Source organism: Procambarus clarkii, chromosome 19, assembly GCF_040958095.1.
Source record: "Procambarus clarkii isolate CNS0578487 chromosome 19, FALCON_Pclarkii_2.0, whole genome shotgun sequence".
Classification (NCBI taxonomy): Eukaryota; Metazoa; Arthropoda; class Malacostraca; order Decapoda; family Cambaridae; genus Procambarus; species Procambarus clarkii.
This window is the reverse complement of record NC_091168.1, coordinates 22,471,164-22,493,257: the sequence shown is the minus strand read 5'-3', so window position 1 is coordinate 22,493,257 and position 22,094 is coordinate 22,471,164. Positions and strand designations below refer to the sequence as shown.

At 37.5% G+C, this 22,094-nt stretch overlaps 2 protein-coding genes across 3 annotated transcripts; one reads left to right on the top strand and one right to left on the bottom strand.

Annotated features, from left to right (window-relative positions):
* Positions 1-208: 208 nt before the first annotated feature.
* Sap30 (SIN3-associated polypeptide 30) lies at positions 209-9,133 on the bottom strand. The gene is made up of 6 exons (XM_069327153.1): positions 8,761-9,133; positions 7,215-7,394; positions 6,514-6,651; positions 4,599-4,676; positions 3,099-3,246; positions 209-2,086 (listed from the first exon to the last, which is right to left on the bottom strand). The coding sequence occupies exons 2-5, from the start codon at positions 7,380-7,382 to the stop codon at positions 3,115-3,117; spliced, it is 516 nt and encodes a 171-aa protein (XP_069183254.1). The 5' UTR covers positions 7,383-7,394; positions 8,761-9,133; the 3' UTR covers positions 209-2,086; positions 3,099-3,114.
* A 183-nt stretch (positions 9,134-9,316) lies between these two features.
* Positions 9,317-21,786, top strand: Dsp1 (Dorsal switch protein 1). 2 transcript variants are annotated; one of them, XM_069327152.1, is made up of 5 exons: positions 9,317-9,375; positions 15,477-15,636; positions 16,333-16,490; positions 20,480-20,654; positions 20,775-21,786. In XM_069327152.1, the coding sequence occupies exons 1-5, from the start codon at positions 9,332-9,334 to the stop codon at positions 20,901-20,903; spliced, it is 666 nt and encodes a 221-aa protein (XP_069183253.1). In that variant the 5' UTR covers positions 9,317-9,331; the 3' UTR covers positions 20,904-21,786. The 2 variants fall into 2 exon arrangements, with proteins under 2 accessions (XP_069183253.1, XP_045597273.1); XM_045741317.2 differs by lacking the exon at positions 9,317-9,375 and adding an exon at positions 9,626-9,766.
* The last annotated feature ends 308 nt before the right edge of the window (positions 21,787-22,094 follow it).

Below are 22,094 nucleotides of genomic sequence, written 5' to 3'. Positions count from 1 at the left end.
TGGTGTCAACAGAACCAGATCAGCAACAGAGCAAAACATTAGCCAGCTCTACTGTTTCTTATCTTTTTCAACAATAATGATTGATGGCAACTAATAAAGGAATAAAAACAGCACCTCGTTTAACCATCTTTGAGTGACACATTTATAAAGAGGACAATACATTATTTCACTAACTTTACCCAACAGGAAATATATAGGTATCTAGTGATTACAGGACATACTTTTAAGCTTAATTTTCTGATTTTTTTTTTTTTTTTTTACATATTCAGCTTTGACAAATGCTGACAGCATTAGTCCCAGAAGCAGTCAACCCCACAGCAACCGTATACAAGATTCTTTTCATATGGGCAGGTAAAAGGCATAGACCACCACCTGTGGCCAGTGATCCAGATGAGGGGAGCAATGCACCATTCACAGAGCTTATGTCACCATTTATAGGGCACAAGTCATTGGACAGATCTGCTGTTATTCACTTGGCCGCCTGAATACCATTTAGATGCTCGGGCAGCACCTCCCACTTGTTTCAGAATTCTAATCAATGATGTAATAATGCTTATTTCTTTAGTAGGTAACACTAGCCAGATAAATGTCAAAAGCTTGATAATTTCAATGAAAAACATTTCTCATATGATTCAAAACAATTTTAAAGAACGTGAACCCTTATAAATTATATGAAAGTCGTAAATCAAAATTAAGAATTCCCATAATCCATCAGTGCTGCAAGCTTACAGCATGAACAGTCTAAATTCCCCCAAGGAATGCACTCTTGCTGCATGAATGAGTCAAAGAGCAGATCAAGTCAAGTTAATGCAGAGAATAGATTGAGGACAAAGTAGTTATGTGAAGGGAATAGAAGCAAAGGTGGTAAAGAGTTTCTAATCAGCTTTGAGGAAATACAACAGGTAATAAGGGAGAGGGTGACCAAAAGAACTGAAGGGCACGAGAGTAAGGAAACGGTCATTCATGGCGGTATGGAGGTTGTCAGTAAATGAAAGCAGTACAAAGAATAATTCTGGTGAGAAGTGCAGATGCAAGATTTATGCGTCAGCTCACCAGTACTGTATTTAAAATAAATAAGGATGAAGTAAGGGAAGGACTGAAAAAATTGACAAGAATTAGTAATAGAATCATTCTAGAATCCATATGTACCAGTAAAATTCTGTACAAGGATAAAGATATATGTGAAAGATCTAAAAGGAGCTAAAAATCAACATATAAGATCAGAAGACGAGATAAAACAGGAAAGACATTCGAGTCACAAAAATATAAATGGCAGTGGAATGAATGTTCTAAGGAAAAATAAGGAACTATCCAGATGTGAGGTTTTGTTATCTTCCCTCAGAGTTGAGCAAAGTCTGCTACTTCAGAACCCCATGCCTATGCTCCAGGCTCGGTTCTTGTTCAAGCTGCAAACGACACCAGTTCAAAGAATTTTGGACATTTCTTACAGTTATAATCATATATATTAAAAATAATTTTCCCAACATTTGTCAAATATATAAATGTACGTTTCACCATTGTAAAAATAAAATGCATAGTTTGTTGAAAAAATCATGGCAATGGAAGTACATTTCTAACAAATGGCTTGATATGAATCTGTCCATTCAAGCAGGAATACAGGTATACCGAAGGAAATGTTTCAGATTTTAAACACGGATATGTTCCTAGACACACTGTAGAATCCATCTATGTAATAAATATAGTGCCAAGATCTTTATGAAAAATAGATAATGCCAAGAAAAATTATATTTGTTATCTAAGATAATAAAAATACTATTATACTGACATTAAGAAATAATGAATCGGGTTACTTTAAAATACTAAAATAAAATAATATACATGTGCAAGAGAAAAATACAGCCTAAGAAAATTTGACAAAATCCATCTACTCAGCACTTTGACGCTGTGATGACGTTTACGTAGTCATTAAAACAACACACGCAGTTCGGGTCATGACGTCAACAATTAATTTTTGCTTATTCTTATTAGTAAGTATAAAGATTAAGTGAAAGAGTTTAACATTGGGTTGTGTGCTCACGGGCAAAGCTCGGCCTACCTTGCGGTGCAATGCAGTGGTCCGCCGGGCCTGCAAAAGTGTTCATTTTTATAATTCTAAAAATTCTGACTTTGTACAATCAAAGTTTGCCACAGTCTTTCACCGAATAGATCCATATACAGAGTAATGTCATGTAAAATCAGATTTACCTGTATCTGAACCCAAATTGGATAATTCCTAACCAAACTTAAAAGGTGGCAGATGTGTTCTAATGATACCAGTAATGTGTCACAAATGACTACAAGGAGGCCAACATGAGCGTAAAGAAGCAGTTAAAGACCACCAAAGTTTAAAACAAATAATATCATTGGTGTCTTGGACAGGCACCCAAAATTTGTCATCATAATATGAAGATTTATTATTTTAAAGGGAAGAGTAAAATAGGAAGTGGAAAAATGTAAAGACAAAGCACCTATCTATAATTTCCTCACACGCTCTTAATGTCATTAATGGTTAATGAACAGCTCATGAATGATCCTGGAATGGAACTGTACTAACAGATGTCAACTATAATACAATATAGGAACAAGTTTCACCAGTTATTCAAAACTGGTAGTAGCGAATCGCATTGTATAATGGTTGCTACTGAACACTACTTAGCAACATGCAACAACAACATTTTTATCACAAGCAGCACAATAATAGTAGATTGTGAAATTACCTGAACATTTGGTACACCTTCAGTTTCATTTTGACATTAAAAACGACAATCTCAATTTAAAGAGAAAAGCTACAATACTGTTCTGTCTATGAGGTACAAATTTTAAAATTAAACTTGCAACACATTTTTCTTTGACAGCTACACACAACTCCTGCACTATAAGCAAACTTACTGAAGTTCTACTAAAAAATACATTTGTAGATCTAATTATAAGGCAGAGCAAAATTAACTGATGTACCTACTTTTAAAGCCAACGAACCATTGAAAACAAAAAAAAGATTCACACTTTTAAGCCAATTAACTTCTCCATGACAAAGCATATAGAGTATTGCAAATCCTGTCTACATTCATTGTGTTTAATGATGTTCTCGTATGTCTTACCACTTAGGGCACGCGTTTAAAAACCAGAGTCAATACTAGAACCATTTCTCTGGTCAAATTTTGAGCGGTTGGCCTTGATCATGTAGATGAAATATGTAAGGCACTCCTTTTCGGCTACTGGAACAGTTTTAAAATGTTTCATAAGAATCTGAAAGGAGGAAAGACCTATTAATTTTAAACAACACAAACTTGTTAAATATATAGTAAATCAGACTACGTATGAAAGGGCTCTAGTGAAAAAGGGGTTGAAAAAGTTTATAATCCAAGTACAGTAATGGAATCTTGATATTGAACAGGTAAACTTTTCTGGGTTAAATATGAAACAGGAAAGGAAGGCTTCATTAAACATAAGAGGGAGCATCACTAACCACAACACAGGAAGCAAGGCCTGGACCATTTTCAAGTTGATTCCTAACAAAATGTTTCATAGCAATGGAAATTGATCAATGCACAGTATGAGCATATTGCCAAGATCCTATATTAATGTGATTATTGTAGACCAGCATTAAACACATGTTCCTACTTCATGACTATGTGCAAGCACATAAATATAGTGTCAGACTTGGCTGTTAACAACTGTGGTTAAAAGCAATTCTACCACACGTGAACAGCTCAAATCTTGCTAAAAGTTACAGCATTTTACTTTATTTCAAACCTTGAATCTCATCTCCATTGGTACTAAATTCAGGATTATAAGGGGCCAAAGGTAAATACCATATCAATGCAGTTTCAGAAGAACTCGGAAAAATTCCATGATTGTAGTTTTTTTTTAAGGAACACTGTAGCATCCATTTAAGTTAGACTTGAAAATTAAATAGGTATTGTGATTATTATATACACAGATAGCAAAACTTTTTGACCAATTTTTGTATGTGGGACTAAGGATGGATTAGCATAACAGCTGCTTAGATCTCTTGAGATATCCATGATTCCAGATGTATGACCAATTCTCAAACAGGTCACAATTACTTCCTATCGTCATACCAAATCCAACACTTAATAATGCTTTGACTTAAGTAAATTTCCATGGATATTATTCCACTTCTTGGTGATGAGATAATAGATTTGTTTTTGTTTCCATTGAGTGGCAGTGGACAATCTGCTGGATTACTTGAAGCAGCAGCTTTAGTAGCATCATTAGCCCATTCTTTCTCCTGGCCATATCTGTAATCAACAAGCCAAAACACACTAAAATACATACAGTCTATCTAGCTCACTTTCTTCCTTCCAATTTATTGGGATGAAAACTACACTCCAAACTTATTAAGTCCAGCAATCATGCTTGCCTAATTTTGTCTTTTAAATGTAAATAATTAATATGCCATAAAAAATTTTCACCTAGTTTGAGCTATGAAGAAGACAGCGAGGAAAGGTCTGAACATTTCATAGTGAAAAATATACCGTTTTGCTCCAAATTTATAAATAGGTTTCATGAGTTTGGGAATGTAGTTATCGCTAGCCTATAATGCAACAGTACACAATTATTTGTGGTAAACTCACATCGACTAGCTGTGCTTTATTAAGTCCTGGGCGAGTTGGTATTTTGTAATGACGCTTATACCTCCTCAATGTGTTGACCTGTTGAAAAATAAACAAAATGTAGTGAACATAAACTTTTTAAGATAACTGCAAATGTCTTCTTAGCAAAAATATCTTGAGGTTATCTTGAGATGATTTCGGGGCTTTAGTGTCCCCGCGGCCCGGTCCTCGACCAGGCTTCCACCCCCAGGAAGCAGCCCGTGACAGCTGACTAACACCCAGGTACCTATTTACTGCTAGGTAACAGGGGCATTCAGGGTGAAAGAAACTTTGCCCATTTGTTTCTGCCTCGTGCGGGAATCGAACCCACGCCACAGAATTATGAGTCCTGCGCACTATCCACCAGGCTACGAGGCCCAAGATAAAGGAAGAACCAGATGGCAAACCTTCCGCTTGACAGAAGGTTTACATTTATTATTTCTACATTTAACCCTTAAGACTTTAGCTATGGAGAAGTGGTCACACCCACCTATGCACAAAAAAAAGCAACAATTCTTATAGAATTATTAACTTGTATGCAGAAAGTAAGAAAAACATGAAAAGAAGTGAATATTTATCATTTAACTGGGTGGACATGCTCTGCAAGGCTGCGCCTGGCACTTGTCAACACCAGGTGCTCGACTTTGTTGACACTTCCTCTTTAACATCAAATGTTTCACTGATTGTTTTATCACTTTCTTTATTGCATCCACAGAAAGCTTTTATATCCATATTTGCACCATACATGTAATACCATACATGTAGGTGGATATATTCAAGAGGCATTTGGACAGGTTCTTTAAAGTAGTGCCAGACCAATCAAGCTGTAGGGCCTGTGGGCCTGCGGGACGCTCGAAGCCAAGCTATCCAAGGCCGATCCAACATTATAGCCTGTTGGATCAAGTTAACCCAAGTCGAGCCTGGCCCCAGGCTAGGCTCAATGAGTAAAAGAACTCCCGAAACCCTCTCCAGGTAACTGCTGTCTAAGGGTTAAAAAGATTTTGAGGCTGCCTTACTTTGAGTGTCTACAATGAACTGAATGGAAGAGGATTTATTTAGGCCTATGGTCCAAAATACTACTACCATGGGTAATCTGTATAATATGAAGAAAAAACAGAAACAAAGCAAACTTATAAGTATTATTCAAGATAAACTACACAATACCAGCACAGCTTTCGAGTACCTAAACAAAAATCACAGTAACATTTGAAATAAAAACCAGATGTTGCATACACAGATTTTGTAGAAACATTTTGATATATGAACTGTAATCATACTTTAGGACACAAAATGAGGTATGAAGGGCATAACAGGTAAGTAAGACATTAAAGTTTCTAACAAGCAAATTATTCCCAGATGGCTTTCCCACAATTACACTCGTTCTCAGATCAAATCAGGACCGGAACACAACCCAGTTTTGTGCCATCATGTGCCCATGACACAAAAATAAACATTACAATTGCTTTAGTGGAAGACACTATGGATACTGGAAAATAACCTGACATTCAACATTTGGTAAATACCAACTACTGTACTTCAGTTCAGAAGGACTGACCTTAAAATGAACACAGAATCAGCATTCAGAGTGAAATTAGAAGGTTAAAGATCTAAAAAGTGTCAGCACAATAATGCAAACACAGTACAATATCAGCCTGAAGTATTATAGTGGAGTTATAAAACCATTTAAAACAAAGGGATAAGGAGAAACAAGGTGTCTGACATTAAACTTTTAGCAAATAACTTTAGTAACTCGTGGCTCTCTCCAAATTATCTGGAAAAATGCCAGTCAGGCCCCTTGGAAAATTTTGCCTAGTAACCAAGAAACAATAATAAAGTAATTCAAATACTAAGAAGAAAAAAGTCAGAAGTGCAAAAGCAATAAGTGTAAAAAACTAACCTGCAAATTATACAGCTCCACTTCTGGATGGTCTCCATCAAATTCACCAGAGTCTTCCTCCGAATCCCGTCGCTTACGTTTAACTCTGACACTTTGTATGACTCCTTTGTGATATTCACAAATATAGTTGTGGCTTGACTGTAAAGTGTAACAATGTTTTTATCTACACCTGTCCACTTCCCAATTTTAAAGAAAATTTGCCATGCAAATTAAAAGATACTGTAATCTTAATATAAAGTAATACTGTACATGTATTAACAGCTGCTGCTCCTACAATACATCCAATTAATTTATAGTATTTTACTAATAAAGGCAGATAGTAGGGTAAGCTGGTCTTTGCTACCCACAGAAGTACAGTACAGTACTGTGCTGTACCGCCCTTATGACAGTAACGTACTAAGATGGAAAGCCAATCACACACTAAATGGTCCTCTGACCTCGTTACATTTTCCTTTTAATACTTGTCACCCTCTAATATATGGACCACTGTATGTAGTTCACGATACATTAAAATACTTTGCATTCTAATGATTTTTCTACTACTTAGCTTGATTACCTAAAATTATCATATACAGTTCTGTATTTAATAAGTGGGTAATGCATTATACTTTACATATTTACTGTACAGAAAAATCATTTGGCTTCAACTGAAATTCACCTAAAAAAAAGAAACTCCAATTGCACTGTCAATATGACCTTACCGCCGAATCCATATGAAGACGTAACTTTCTCTGTGCTACCGTTTTTTGTATTCGCTTATTGTATGCTGCATTCCCTGCCAACTGCGTGCACCGCTCCCCAGCATCAACTAAACAGCACACTTGATCATGTTGTGACCCCGAGTCCTCCTCTGTACTTAATCCATTCATTTTGACCGTAATCTGAAAAGAACAATTATGCTATAGCTACACAGTATGCCAGAACACAAACTCTTAGAAACTTGACAAACAAACCACTTTTTCAATACCACACTTTCATAAACCAAATCACCTCTTCATGATAATTATTCACAAGTAATGCAAAATATATTAATTCCTTGTCTGACTTACAGATGACATAATATAGGACAGTCTTTTAGCTCATATATTTGAGTTATGCAAAATATTCTGCAATGGCTGATCAGCTGGGTAACAAATAATTAATAAACTGTGACATAACTACAAAGTTATAGGTACCATATTATAGGGCAGGGCTGGGGCTAGGATCGAATCGGGTCAGGCCAGGCAGAGGCTAGGATCAGACCAGACTTGGCTAGAGGGGGGCTAGTGCAGGGTGTGACAGGAACCATATTAGGGCTGGACCAAGCCCTGCCTCAGCCCTTGTCCAGTCTAGCCAGCCCAGCCCAGCATTGTCCTATCCTCTGGCCAGCATGGCCCTAACCTTTGTCCAGCCTGGCCCAAACCTTTGTCCAGCCTGGCCAGCATGGCACTAACCTTTGTCCAGCCTGGCCAGCATGGCCCTAACCTTTGTCCAGCCTGGCCAGCATGGCCCTAACCTTTGTCCAGCCTGGCCAGCATGGCCCTAACCTTTGTCCAGCCTGGCCAGCATGGCCCTAACCTTTGTCCAGCCTGGCCAGCATGGCCCTAACCTTTGTCCAGCCTGGCCAGCATGGCCCTAACCTTTGTCCAGCCTGGCCAGCATGGCCCTAACCTTTGTCCAGCCTGGCCAGCATGGCCCTAACCTTTGTCCAGCCTGGCCAGCATGGCCCTAACCTTTGTCCAGCCTGGCCAGCATGGCCCTAACCTTTGTCCAGCCTGGCCAGCATGGCCCTAACCTTTGTCCAGCCTGGCCAGCATGGCCCTAACCTTTGTCCAGCCTGGCCAGCATGGCCCTAACCTTTGTCCAGTCTGGCTAGCATGGTCCTAACCTTTGTCCAAGTCCAATCTAGCCAGCCCAGCCTGGCCCTAACCTGTCCTGCCCTGCCCTGCCCTCAAACCTGCATCATGTTGTGTCCTGCCCAATGAACTGGTGCCTGTCCTGATCTGCCCTACCCTCTGGCCTAACCCGTCCTGCCCTGTCTTCAGGCCTAACCCCTGCCCTGCCCACCCTTGTGACCAAGCCCCGCCCTGCCTTCCAGCCTAGTTCTTGCCCTGCCCCACCCTTCTACCCTTGCCCCTGCCCTGCCTTCTGGAATACACACACAACCTAAACTGCGCCACTGGCGGCTCGCTTTACTTGCCACACACAATACTTCCTCCTTGGTAACAGGTATCTGGAGGAAGCTAGAGAAACAAGGCCGCCTCTCACCTTGACAAATTTGCTGTCCTCGGGTTCCGAAGACTTGTGTGCGCGCACGGCGGTTACAATCGGCTTTCAATCTCGAAATAGAGTTAACACCGCAATACGCGTCCTTGTAGCCAACATTTAATGCCTTTAAAATGACCGACATCCAACGTAGGTTATCTCGGTTAGTATACGAGTTTCACTTGAATTAAAAACCTTAGAATGGGAAGGGTTCTATTAGCTGGGCGAGCGGGAGAGTTGTGAGGCGAGAGTGAGAGGTGGAGGGAGCAGCGGGCAGGAGAGGAGAGGTGAGAGTGACAGGGAGGAGCGACAACACCAGCCCAGGGACCACAGTTTGACACAACACCATCCTCCGCTTTCCCTTTCACATCTGTTTACTCCTAGTTCCAGTAATGCTGCATCAGCTGCTACCCGTCACCTATTCTATACTTTCACTATTATAAAATATATTTCTATAAACAAATACCATTACTTTACTACTTGTTATTATTTCGTTATTGCGATATTAGGGGTTTTTATTTAATACATGACATTATGATTGTTCTTAAGACTTTTGGGTCACAGTACTACCTAAATGGTAAAGTACGAGGACGAGGATTGGTTAAGGCGGCCGGTAAAGTAAGCAGCTTATTATTATCTTGTATGCATTAAACACAGCAGTAGTGTCCATTCTTTCCCATATATCACCAGTTAGTTAGTTAACATGTGATTTATATTCATCTTATGTAATGACTATAATATAAAACACTGTGTACTGTCCTCGCACAAGGAAATATTATCTCCACCAGCCACAAAAACTGCGCTTGTCAACTCTTCCAAAATTTCAGAGTTTAGATTGGCCAGTTTTTCTACATACCGGTCAACTAACCTGCCGCCGGATTGGCCAATTTTTGCGGGAAACACAAAATAGACCAATCGCGTGGCGAGATTGCCTTCCTATGCTTTCTCTATGGAAGAACGCCGTCGACTCACCCGTGGAGCCTTAGCGTTAAAGTCTACCCTTCCACAGGTGAAGTATTTTGAGCCATATCTGGGTGTGTTCTGTGTTATTACCGCCATATTTCGCCTCTCCTGGGCCACGGCCTCGCCAGGCGGCCAAGTGGGCCTCTTAATTGGGTTTGTCCTCGTTAGAAAATGACAAAACTTAAAGAGCGTCCTCTTAAAGCCTTGCAATGGCAGCCATAAAACAAAGTGCAGGCCCTGTGAGCAGAGTTATTTTTAATTATGGTGAAAATGAGGGTTGGGTCGAGTGGAGGTGGAGAGACTAGGGGCCCCCCGGGCGTGAGGTTAAGGGGCCCAGCTGACCCCCAGACCTGGGCCAGCCAACTTGAAATTTCAGGATAGTGGTGAATGGAAGTGAACCTTGGCGGAGTTATGGTGTTGATCTGGGGAACCGTGTTCGGATGTGTGGCCACGCGGGCCGCCTCGTCGCCTCCACCCCATTATTTCTCCCATTTGTGACCCATTTCCATCACGTGAATTACTACAAACACCTTAATTAAACTCTTATATTTGATGTTGGGAATCATATTGAATCCAAAATGATTCAATTATGAGAGTTGAAGTTTGGACGGGGGAAGGCTCTAGGCAGGAATTAGGACACGATGTAACATTTCAGATTTTTGTGGTCGTCTCAGAATATGATGGACAGAAGTGGTGAAGGCATGACCAATGTGGCCAAGTTCCTGGCCTGGTAGGCTGGGGCCAGCATAGGCCTCCATGGCCACTTGGCAAATTTTGGGGGGTTTCCCTCCTCCACCTTCATCAAATGACTCATGAAAGTTCATCACTGTAATTAGCTTTAGGTGATGATAATCTTGCATCAAAGGCCTTATTTATAAATTGATTAAAAAACAATGCATATATACTATTTTTGTTTTTTTGCTTTGTACAGAATACTTAATGGTATTAACATTGTGTAATGTTAATTACATTAACATTAGATTATTTTACATTAACATTAGATTAAGGACCTGCCCGAAACGCTGCGCATGCTAGTGGCTTTACAAGACTGTAATTACCATAATTGTATCCTCACATTCCTTATGTACATTCTTGTATATGCATAAATAAATAAATAAATAAACATTACCCTCAGTGCTCTTGTGTTGGGAAATAAAAACATAATACAGGAAGGCTGCAATGCTTTTAAAATTTAGTTAGGCTATGAAGTAGTTAATAAAGTTTATTCACTTTACTACATTTAATAAATATTATTTCCTATTATTAAATATATTGAGGGCTTATCTTTCATAATAAATTTTCCCATAACATTATTTAAGTCATTTAATCATCCTTAAATTATTTTAATTTGTAACACATTGTAGTTTGTAATGCGTCCTTCCTTGACAACCAAGTTTGAGCATAACTTTGTTACGCTTAGGCTTGAAGGAAACCCCACGTCTGATCCACATTACTTTATTGACTACAGACCCTTGCGTTACACCAATTATAAGATACATCACTTGCTACTTACAATACTTACAAAGCAAGAGCTTCTGCTCATCTAGATACTTGGTTGATTGTTGCATGTAGGTCAAGCTTTCCATTCCCTGTTTTGACTTTTTCTCTTTTTTTATTATTTTTTTTTTTTTATTTTTTAATATATCTGAATCTATTCCTAATATAGCTTCAGATTTATTAATTATGCAATAGATGTTGAACTCATTAGCAACAATCTCAAGTATCTAATTTTCACATACAGTACCTGGAATATTTGCCGGGTAAATTTTTTTGGTCATTTGGAGTGCAGAAACACTTTTTTTAAGCTTGACTTGACATTGTTCATTAATAGTTCAACATTTAATTGCAGGACTATACTTTATAATTAAAATATTAAATCTATTTTAGTGAAGTATAGTATAGTCTTGTTGCAAAAAACATATGTCCCATTGAATTTGGCTGTAATCACACAAATGTAGTTGTCATAATGTACCTCTTCTAATTGTTACAATAGTCTCCTCTTTTAAGAAAAATATCTGTCCGTTCTCAAAAACGAATTGCACCTATTGTTTATATGACTAGAATGTACTACATATGGGCTGTTGTCCTGTGAAGTCCATGTACTATTGAAATTCAAAAGAGCATACATAACAAACTAAAAGAGGCTAATCATTATTCTAAGCAATCTTAGGCTTAACAGTAAATAGTGTCTTTATGCTAATTTAATACATATATTTACTTATACACTGTATTTACATATATCTTGGATATAGACAAATACTGGTCACAGCTTTGTCTCATTCTTTGCTGATGTGAAAATCAGCATGAAAATTTCCTCTGTGGAAGACACTGAAAAATTACAAGGCGATATTAATAGTCTTTGATTGGGCAACAGAAAATAACATGTTTAACAGGGATAAATTCCAGGTACTTACGTATGGTGGAAACGGCAAACTTAAACAAAACAGGGTACATGACATACTTAAGGGGCCCGGTGACTGCTCCGAAATTTCCTCATGCACACTTTTTTTTTTTCCATGGTAAATGCTCCAACTTTTCCTAATGGATCAACATCATACTATGAACAGAAACAAATTAGAAAAAAACAAAAAATACAATTTCAAATTAGCTTTAAAAATAGTAAAACTGTCACCAATTTTTATTTTATTCGCTATGGTTTCAGAATGGCATATAACGTTCACGAATCTAAGGACAAAATGTTCTTTGAGAGTATAGTTTACTGTAAAACATTTTTTCAATGTGGCCATCCAAATATGTACATAATTTACACACAAAAAATGTATAACTCGAAACGTTATGGCTTTGACTAAACGATTCTTAGAATACCTTATAATTATGAACGTTGCATATATGTAAAAATTGTGATAATTGGTCAGAAACTGATATTTTTAAAAGTATCTCAAAGTTGAAATTCCTTTTTTAAGAGATAATTGAAGTTAAAGTTGTCGACAGTGAATATGGTTGTTCTAATTAATGCATTTTCTTGTATGTTTTAATAAACATTGCTTGGCATTTGTACCCGAACATGTGAAAGTTGTAGGTCAATGTGTGTTGAAATGAAGTCTAGAAAAAATAACCCCTGAAAAAAAAATATAAGGATAGGTTAGGGATAACATATTGCACTAACTTTATTGCCCATATATAAGTGATAAGGCCCTCATCTGGTCCTCATTCATCAATACCACCTAAAGAGACAAAAGAGAATACAGTACTTTGAAATCTGTAAATAAATTGGCCCCCAAAATAATAAGTCACAACTTTGCCACCTGTGGTGAACATGTTGACCAATTTCTTTCCAACTTCACATGCTTAGTGCTGGATATGCATTCTACAGGAATGTAGAAGTTACAACAAAATCCAAATAAAATTAAAGGAGAAAAAAAAGTGGTTGTCAGCTTTTCGTACAAAGGAACATTAGAAATATTGCCATTGGGCAATGTACTTAAATGTTATATAATAAAATACAGCATAACAACATGCTAACTCATTAATGTGTGTGAAATCTAGCCCTCCAGATGGCACCAGCTGCATGTACACTTTGTGGACCCTCCTTACTACTACGTTTCTTCTTTGTGCATCGGACAGGTGCTTGCATCTCTATTCCCGATTGCCAGAAAATAGGTGTTATTGTTATCAGTACCTGTTGCCGCCCATCGTGCACGCATTTATTTAAAAAATAAAATTGTAAAATATCCATTTTTTAACATTGGTATGAAAATTTTACGATGCTGATGCCAAATAACGGGAGATTTGTTTAAAAATTTTCACTATATTTCATATTTGGTAAAATACTCCTCAATCACCAGGCCCCTTAATTATACAAGGATAACAACATGTTAAAGATCTGGGGCCGGATTCACGAAAGGGTTACGCAAGCACTTACGAGCCTGTACATCTTTTCTCAATCTTTGGTGATCTTTGCATTTGTTTACAATTATTAAACAGTTAATGTGCTCCGAAACACCAGGAGGCCGTTTATAACAATAACAACAGTTGTTTGGGAAGTTTTCATGCTTGTAAGCTGTTTAATAAATGTAACCAAAGCTGTCAAAGATTATGGAAAGATGTACACGTTCGTAAGTACTTGCGTACCTGCTTCGTGAATCTGGCCGCTGGGAATTATGTCTGACGACCTGACATTTAATGAATATGACCGAGTAAATATAATGGCAGGCAGGAAAATGATAGGATGGAGTATGGGGGTCCAGGGATCACACAGCAATGCTAATACTAATGAAATCACTATCTAGAGTATTGCACATCACTCACTTTCCCTTTCAGAGCAAGAGAAATTGGTGAAATATAGGAAATACAGAGAACGTATACTGCACACACACACAATAAATTACTTACTGGGACCATCTCAAAGCTCTAAAGATTTACTCATTGGAAAGGAGATGAGAGGTATGACAAAATATGCATGGAAGATACTGGAAGCCCAAGTCCCAAATTTGCACAGCAAAATAACAACATACTAGAGCAAAAAGTACAGAAGGATATGTAGCATAGAGCCAATTAGGAGTAGGGATGCTATAGGTACAGAGAACACTGAAATCAGAGGTCCACGGCTGTTCAGTACTCTCCCAGCAAGCATTTAGAAGTATTGCAGAACAAAGGTGGACTAATTCAAGAACAAATTAAGTTCTTGCAAGAAGTACTGAACCAACCGAGCTGTAGGGTATATGTGGGCTTATGGGCAGCTGCAAGCAATAGTTTGTTGGACCAATTTATTACAAGCCGAGCCTGACCCCAGGCTGGGCTTGGGATGTAGAAGAATTCCCGAGACTCTCTTCAGGTAAACCAGGAGTACTTGATTGGACAGGAAGTCAATGGCTTATCAAAGGGCCCCTCATTGTTTGAGGATTTTTTTCATCTGGATTTTGAACTGAAGTAATGTCTTGGCTTTTATGGGTTTAGCAGGTAGGCCTGGATTAATATCCTTCAACCTGCTCAGTATCTTAAGTGTTTGAGATGACGTGTTTAAATGTACGTATTTATGATATACTGTACGAGATCTACATTACAAACCAGAAGATAAGGAGACAACGTTTTGGTCCGTCCTGGGCCATTATCAAGTCGATTGTCACAATCGACTAGATAATGGACCATTATCACAATTGACTTGATAATGGTTCAGGATGTACCGAAACGTCGTTGTCTCCTCATTTTCTGATATGTGGTTTAGTTCTCATATCTTCAAGCCATGTTATTGTGACTCATCATCTGTATTATCAGTCCTGTGGTCCTTAGCTGTTCCTGGTATGAAAGTTTACTTATTTCTGGGATGATTTTTGTCGCTCTTGTGTTGAACTTTCCCCAAAGCAGATATATCCTTATGAAGGTGAGGTTGCTGTACTTAGATCAAAGTCCAGGTGGGGATGCACCAGTGAATTGTACTATACTTTGCTTAGGAAAAGTTAAGTTTTTGAGTGTTCCATTCTCTCTCGGGTCTACTACAACATTATTAGTACCAAATGTATACTCTCTGCGGCCTCCAGCCCATATTTTGTACATGCCGTTCAATCATTGTAGATACAGTATAGAAATATTATACTGTGCTATATTTTTTGACAGGTTGAATAAATCGGGCCCTGTATCAAGACATTTGAAATTATTGGTACAAATTATAATAAAGTACAGAAATGAGTTGTTTGAATTGCATTTTCTGTCTTGGATATACTGTATATATATTTGAATTAAAAAGAATTGTCTATTAAATTAAGTTACTAATTGTCTGATTATCTTGTCCTTTACAGCATCATGCCACGTGCCAAATTAGTAGATACTAAACCTCGTGGGCGGATGTCCGCCTATGCCTTTTTTGTACAAACTTGTCGAGAAGAGCATAAGAAAAAACATCCCGATGAAAATGTGATTTTCTCAGAATTTTCTCGCAAGTGTGCTGATCGCTGGAAGGTGAGATTGTGGTGGTGGTGATAAGTTAGAGATAGGTCAGCCAGTAATTAAAATTATTTATCAAAGAAGCAGTTCTCATTTTTGGTCGTGTTTGCGTGCAGACTCATTTTATGCTTAATATCTGCACTTTCTCTTGGGGACAATGAAAGTCATCAATTTAAGTTTAAACTTTTGGTACTTAAAAGTGTTGTTTACTGTATTAGGGCATATACAGTATAGGGAATGTATTTTGCTATATTTTTTTGGTCAGACTATAGATGCTGTCTTCACAGGTGATGACAACATGCCACCCCATAGACATTTGTACACATCTGGGGTTTAAGTTTGATGTAATTCATTTCAAACACCAAAATGTGCATACTAATTATGAAATTAATTATTTGCTTTTCCAGTATGGTATTTAAAAGTTTGTTCTTATTAAAAAAAACTTAATTATCTGCAGTATCATGTAGAAAACCTGGTTTGGTTCTTTATTGATAATTAGTTCATGGTTATTTATATGTTCAGCAATGATTATATTGAATTGAATTATAATAAATTATTATACTGACTTTAAGGTTATTAATGACATTACCTCATTATCAACACAATATAATAAAAAATCCAATTTATACCATTTGCTTGTACATTTACCTTAAGCAAAAATAAAATGTGTAATTTATGTAGTACAAACTGGAACAAAATGTTCATTTACAGACCATGACTGACAAAGAGAAACAACGGTTCTATGACATGGCTGAAAAAGACAAAACTCGCTATGACACAGAGATGCGAGGATACAGAGGACCTCGTCAGGCTCGTGCCACACGAAAAAGGCGTAATCGTAAGGACCCCAATGCTCCCAAGAGAGCTCTGTAAGTATGAGTACTCTATGTATTGTTAACTACTGAGCCTGTCTTCAGAGCAAATCCATAACCAGGAGCAATCAACCACCCCTGTTAAATCACCTGGATAATTATCTAGATATTTGTGATAGTCTGAAAGCATATTATGGTTCCAGTAATAGTCTACTTATAAACTGGCAGTGAACCTTTGTCCTAAATTGAGATTATTCTCAAGATATAACTTGATTGTATTATAAATCGTTGGTTAAAAATATAACAAGTATATGCTGAACAAAGTTTTTTCAGTGTTAAGAATTTGGTTTTCTGTATATGAAATTAAAGGGTACACTTAAATAGTTTTCAAATTTCATATTGAACATTTTGGACAATATTACACTGTATTAGTGTAACCAGACATCAACCTAACCATGGACAGAGTGCATAATAGCACTAGTTATGTAGTTGTTGTAAATATATTACCGGGAGCAGGTTTTGTCTCTGAGGACAGGTAACTACTACAGTAAATCTGCCATTTGCAGGTGTATTTTTTTTTTCTATTTACTAAAATACATTAAAATTATTTGAGGATGCTTATTTCATTATAATATAATTTCATAAGTAGACATATTGTATAATGAGAACAGCAAAACCCAACTCCATCCCAATACAAAAACAAAAAAATTATTTTTATTGGGTGGTATTAACACTTTCGCGCACCCCGCCCGCCACCCCTCAACTGTGCGATATGGGACCCAGGGTGTCATGGGAGCGCGCGTAAATTCTGAAAAGTGTATACTCTCTTCAACTTTGTCACCTTAATTCTCGTCCTACGAGATTAAATTTGGTATCATTGTGTTCGCAATAGAATTCTCTACAGCACTAAATGCATATAAACTCCAAAAGCCCGGCTAATTACCCGCAGCAAACAGAGAAAGTGCGAACGAGTTTCCCAGGAGCGTGCAAACGCGATGAAATGTTTTCACTATTTTTACTCTGGTCACCTCAATTTTCGTCCTAGGTCTTTCATTTTGGTCTCAATGGGTTCGCAATAGAATTCTCTATAGGAACATTAGCATATAAAATAAAAAACATGGTCACGCTCCAACCGCCGACGAGTTGAAGACGGGCCACGCGTTAGCCGCAAAAAAAAAATCGGATAAAAAACTGATTTTTGGCGATTATTTAAAGTGGATGACGGAATGCTGCGTCATCCCCGGTATTACCGCCAGTAAACAGATGACGCAATGCTGCGTCATGCCCGGGCGAAAGTGTTAATTTAGTTATGAGTGATCAATATTTTCTGTTAGCGCACAATATCTGGCAGATATGTACTTATATGTGGTGTATCTTAACAACATTCACAGAGGTCTTCAAATATTTGAGATAAAGTAATCAAATTTCTATTTTGCAGACAGGTTAATAATGTGGGAAAATATTAAAATACTTATGTGGATATACAGTACTGTATGCAATTTCGTGGTTAAATTCTGCTATTGAATTCAGTTCCTGAAATTTTGGTTTGTTAACCCCCCTCCCCCCCCCCACCCCCCCCCCCCACCCCCGCTTATTTATAAGTTGTTTACTTGTACGGTTTTGAAAATGAAAAATATAGTAATTGAAGGAAAATATAAAAAATGGTACAAAAAATTAGATTTTTAAATATTTTTAGGTGTGATGATACCCCACATAATTATCAATTCGACCAATAAATTTAATTGTTAGAAGTAATTATTTTATGAGTAGTTTTCTCAATTTTAATTTAACTTGTAAGAATATAAAAATATTTCCATCTGTACCATGAAAAAACTTCGCATCTCTAGCTCTTTATCTATGTGTGTGTGTCTCTCTCACATCTAACGCTCTCACTTTCTCTTGCTATTGCTTTCTTGCTTGTTCTTGCTCCTTTGCTGCTACATAGTCTCCCTGGCTTGGTGCTTTTTGTTAATTACATACTTGCTCCTTTGGTCTCTTGTGCACTCTTGCTCTTGCACTCTTATTCTACTTATTTACTGGAGAAGAAACTAAAAATCGTGTACATACAATTTTCGACCACAGGTCCTCAGGGAGTGAAGTGGCGGCCAGCATTGCCTCACTCATTATCAGTCTTGTTCTCCCCTTCCCTTCATTATTTACACATAATTAGCTTGTCTACACTTATTTTATTATAAGCAAAGTATTGTATTATAATATATACCTGATTTTGTAATTACAGCCACTATAAATATCAGAGTATATAGTTTAACACTTTCGCTCGGGCATGACGCAGCATTGCGTCATCCGTTAACTGGCGGTAATACCGGGGATGACGCAGCGTTGCGTCATCCACTTTAAATAATCGCCAAAAATCAGGTTTTTATCCGATTTTTTTGGGACTGGTTTTAAAATGTGCGCCGATGTCTTCCAATTTTCTTTGTTGAGCCTCGTGGCCCTCAGGTGGCTTGGCACACGATGTTGGCCCATTCTTTTCGCTCCACTGTTGTGACCAATGTCGCCTCCCCTCACATCTCAAACGTGTGAACATTTCGTCTATTTTCCGTGGCTATATTTCTTACTGCAGCTTTAGAAACTATCTACGCTTACTCCACGATGGATAGTGATCATGAACAAGGCCCTTCCAGGAAGAAAATTGTGAAAGAAAGGCTTGAAAGGGAAGGGAATTGGGAGTGTAGCTGGAAGGCGTCTGATAGCTCACTCGCGGCTAACGCGTGGCCCGTCTTCAACTCGTCGGCGGTTGGAGCGTGACCAGGTTTTTTATTTTATATGCTAATGTTCCTCTAGTGAATTCTATTGCGAACCCATTGAGACCAAAATGAAAGACCTAGGACAAAAATTGAGGTGACCAGAGTGAAAATAGTGAAAACATTTTATCGCGTTTGCGCACTCCTGGGTAACTCCTTCGCACTTTCTCTGTTTGCTGCGGGTAATTAGCCGGGCTTTTGGAGTTTATATGCATTTAGTGCTGTAGAGAATTCTATTGCGAACACAATGATACCAAATTTAATCTCGTAGGACGAGAATTAAGGTGACAAAGTTGGAGAGTATACACTTTTCAGAATTTACGCGCGCTCCCGTGACTCCCTGGGTCCCATATCGCACAATTGAAGGGTGGCGCGCGGGGTACAACCCGTTCTCGCAAATTCGCATAGTCAATATTGACTTATTTACTACGTGCATAGGTGATATACTAAACATAAGAGATACCCTTAAAAAGCTTCATAGAAAACACCGACCTTACCTAACCTTGTTAGTATGTTAAGATAAGCATCTTATTGCTTCGTAATTACAATTGTTACTTAACCTATACCTATAATAGGTTAAGTAACAATTGTAATTACGAAGCAATAAGATGCTTATCTTAACATACTAACAAGGTTAGGTAAGGTCGGTGTTTTCTATGAAGCTTTTTAAGGGTATCTATTATGTTTAGTATGTTACCTATGCACTTATTTAATAAGTCAATATTGACTATACTAATTTGTGAGAACAGGTTGCGGGGTACGCCAAAGTGTTAACATGTGTGAGAGCTCAGATTTGTGGCAAACAATGTGGTGGTCAGAAATAAAAAATGAAAATGGTTGACAGCTGCCTCCTGTTATCTTTAGTTTTGTTTGTAGATAGTAGTGTAATTTACCTAGTTTTGCACATAATGTTAACATCCACCATCTTACACAGTTTTTCCCTACGCTCTCCCTCATCTATAGCCTATCTTCCGCACATTCCCACAAACATGCTCTCGCCCTATATCTCGCACCCTCGCTTCACCCACCTGATTTCTTCCTGTTCTTCATTATAACAAGTTGTCTTTTATGATTTTATATTTGCCACTTCATTTCTATAGACACCAATTACTAACGATTCCCATCCACAAAGATATTGTAATATTGCTGATATAGTGGACCTTAACACTCATATTTTAAACCATTTTATATTGAAGGTTTCCCTCTCTCTGCCTCTTAAATATTTCAACTACAAGGAGTAATGACTTAATGTACCAGGATTAACTTTTATTTATTTCGCAGATCGGCATTCTTTTGGTTTTCCAATGATGAAAGACCAAAAGTGCGAGCTGCTAACCCTGATATGGGTGTGGGAGAAGTTGCAAAGCAACTTGGTGCAGCGTGGAGTAACACACCACCTGAGGTCAAAGCAAAGTATGAAGTCATGGCAGAAAATGATAAAGCCAGATATGAGAAGGTTTGTCTTGCATTTTGTTCTTTTAATTAATAAAGGAGGGGGAGGGGGACAAAATTGATTATGAAAGTGTTTAATTGACTGATCTATTGCAATCTTGTGACAATTTAATTGGTTCCACAGGAAATGAAAGCCTTTAAGGAGGGGAACTTTGGAGCTAAGAAACTGAAAACTGCAGTTGCCACTGAAGATGATGATGATGATGAGAGTGAAAGTGAAGAGGAAGATGATGATGATGAAGAGGATGAATGAACTTTACTTTTACCTTATAAATGACCTGAAGTATTATAGGGTTTTGTTTGTTTTAGACTTTAGGCATTTGAAATGTAAATTCTTTGGATATGAACGGTGCCTTTTTCTTAAGGCAAACTGTATATGAATTTATACCGGTAATGACAATCCTAATTTTGTTTTTCCTCTGCCGAAATTTTAGTTTAAAAGGCCAGTGGTCCTTTTATGTACGTGTATTTTCAGATATGCCAAAGAAAATGGTATGTTTTATTTTTATTAATAGGATCAAAGAAATTTGGTTTGGAATTATAAATATTTATTTCTGAGTGACTAATTTATTTTATTTTATAGTTTTAGTATCTTGGAATAACAATATTACGTTGAAAACTAATGAATGTTTCACATGTATACTTGTACATATGGCATTTTTGTATGATTGGTGGACATTAGGAGATCTTTGAGGAGTCTGGATCATTGTACGAAATGATCGCTAGGTTTTAGCCAGATTGTCTATCATCGTCGATGTATTTCACCCTCATAGCTATTATTTGTACATCATGTCATAATAGGGTTCTAAATGGTCAAGCTAATTCATTTACAAGTCTGATAAACAATAGGAATTATTGAATTTGGAAATTATTTCCCTATAATTTTGATTGGCGTTTCGTAGGGATAAGTTTTGCACAGGCGAGTGTTTGTGAGTGATATGAAGTGTCAGCTCCATTCCATAAAGTAGAGCCCAATATAACTAGGTAACTGTTTCCTATTGTAAAACAGTTGGTGTAATTAAGGACTTGAATGCAGATGAATTGAGCTTTACTATTTATTGTATAATCTTCTTACACTACACCATTTTGTTGTTGACCTTTTGTATGAAGAGTACAATAAAGAATGCAGTTTGTAATTTTGTTATTTTATCACATCCATGAAACAAAAGCCATTGTAAAACAGAATTGCATTCTGTGTGTTGCCAACAAAATTTAAAATCTTGACTAGTACTACAGTATATCTACATGCTTGTTAGATACCTACATAGAGAGATACATGTTTGATTTGATTGCATATATTACAAATGTTCAATCATTTTGTCAGGTATCGTCTTTGTTTCTCATCTCAATGGGCTCGTTTCAATTTTAAATGGGCTTATGTTGTTCAATATATTTTTCATAAAACCCCAGTGGCTAGACTTTTTTGGAATTAATTCTGTATTTG

Excerpts from the sequence above, each read along its gene's own strand:
- Sap30 (XM_069327153.1), bottom strand. The coding sequence starts at position 7,382 with ATGAATGGATTAAGTACAGAGGAGGACTCGGGGTCACAACATGATCAA. Across the intron at positions 6,652-7,214 it reads GTCTTCATATGGATTCGGCG|TCAAGCCACAACTATATTTG; the intron begins GTAAGGTCATAT and ends TACACTTTACAG. Across the intron at positions 3,247-4,598 it reads ATAAAGCACAGCTAGTCGAT|ATTCTTATGAAACATTTTAA; the intron begins GTGAGTTTACCA and ends TCCTCCTTTCAG.
- Dsp1 (XM_069327152.1), top strand. The coding sequence starts at position 9,332 with ATGGTAAAGTACGAGGACGAGGATTGGTTAAGGCGGCCGGTAAA. Across the intron at positions 9,376-15,476 it reads TGGTTAAGGCGGCCGGTAAA|CATCATGCCACGTGCCAAAT; the intron begins GTAAGCAGCTTA and ends TGTCCTTTACAG. Across the intron at positions 16,491-20,479 it reads AATGCTCCCAAGAGAGCTCT|ATCGGCATTCTTTTGGTTTT; the intron begins GTAAGTATGAGT and ends TTTATTTCGCAG.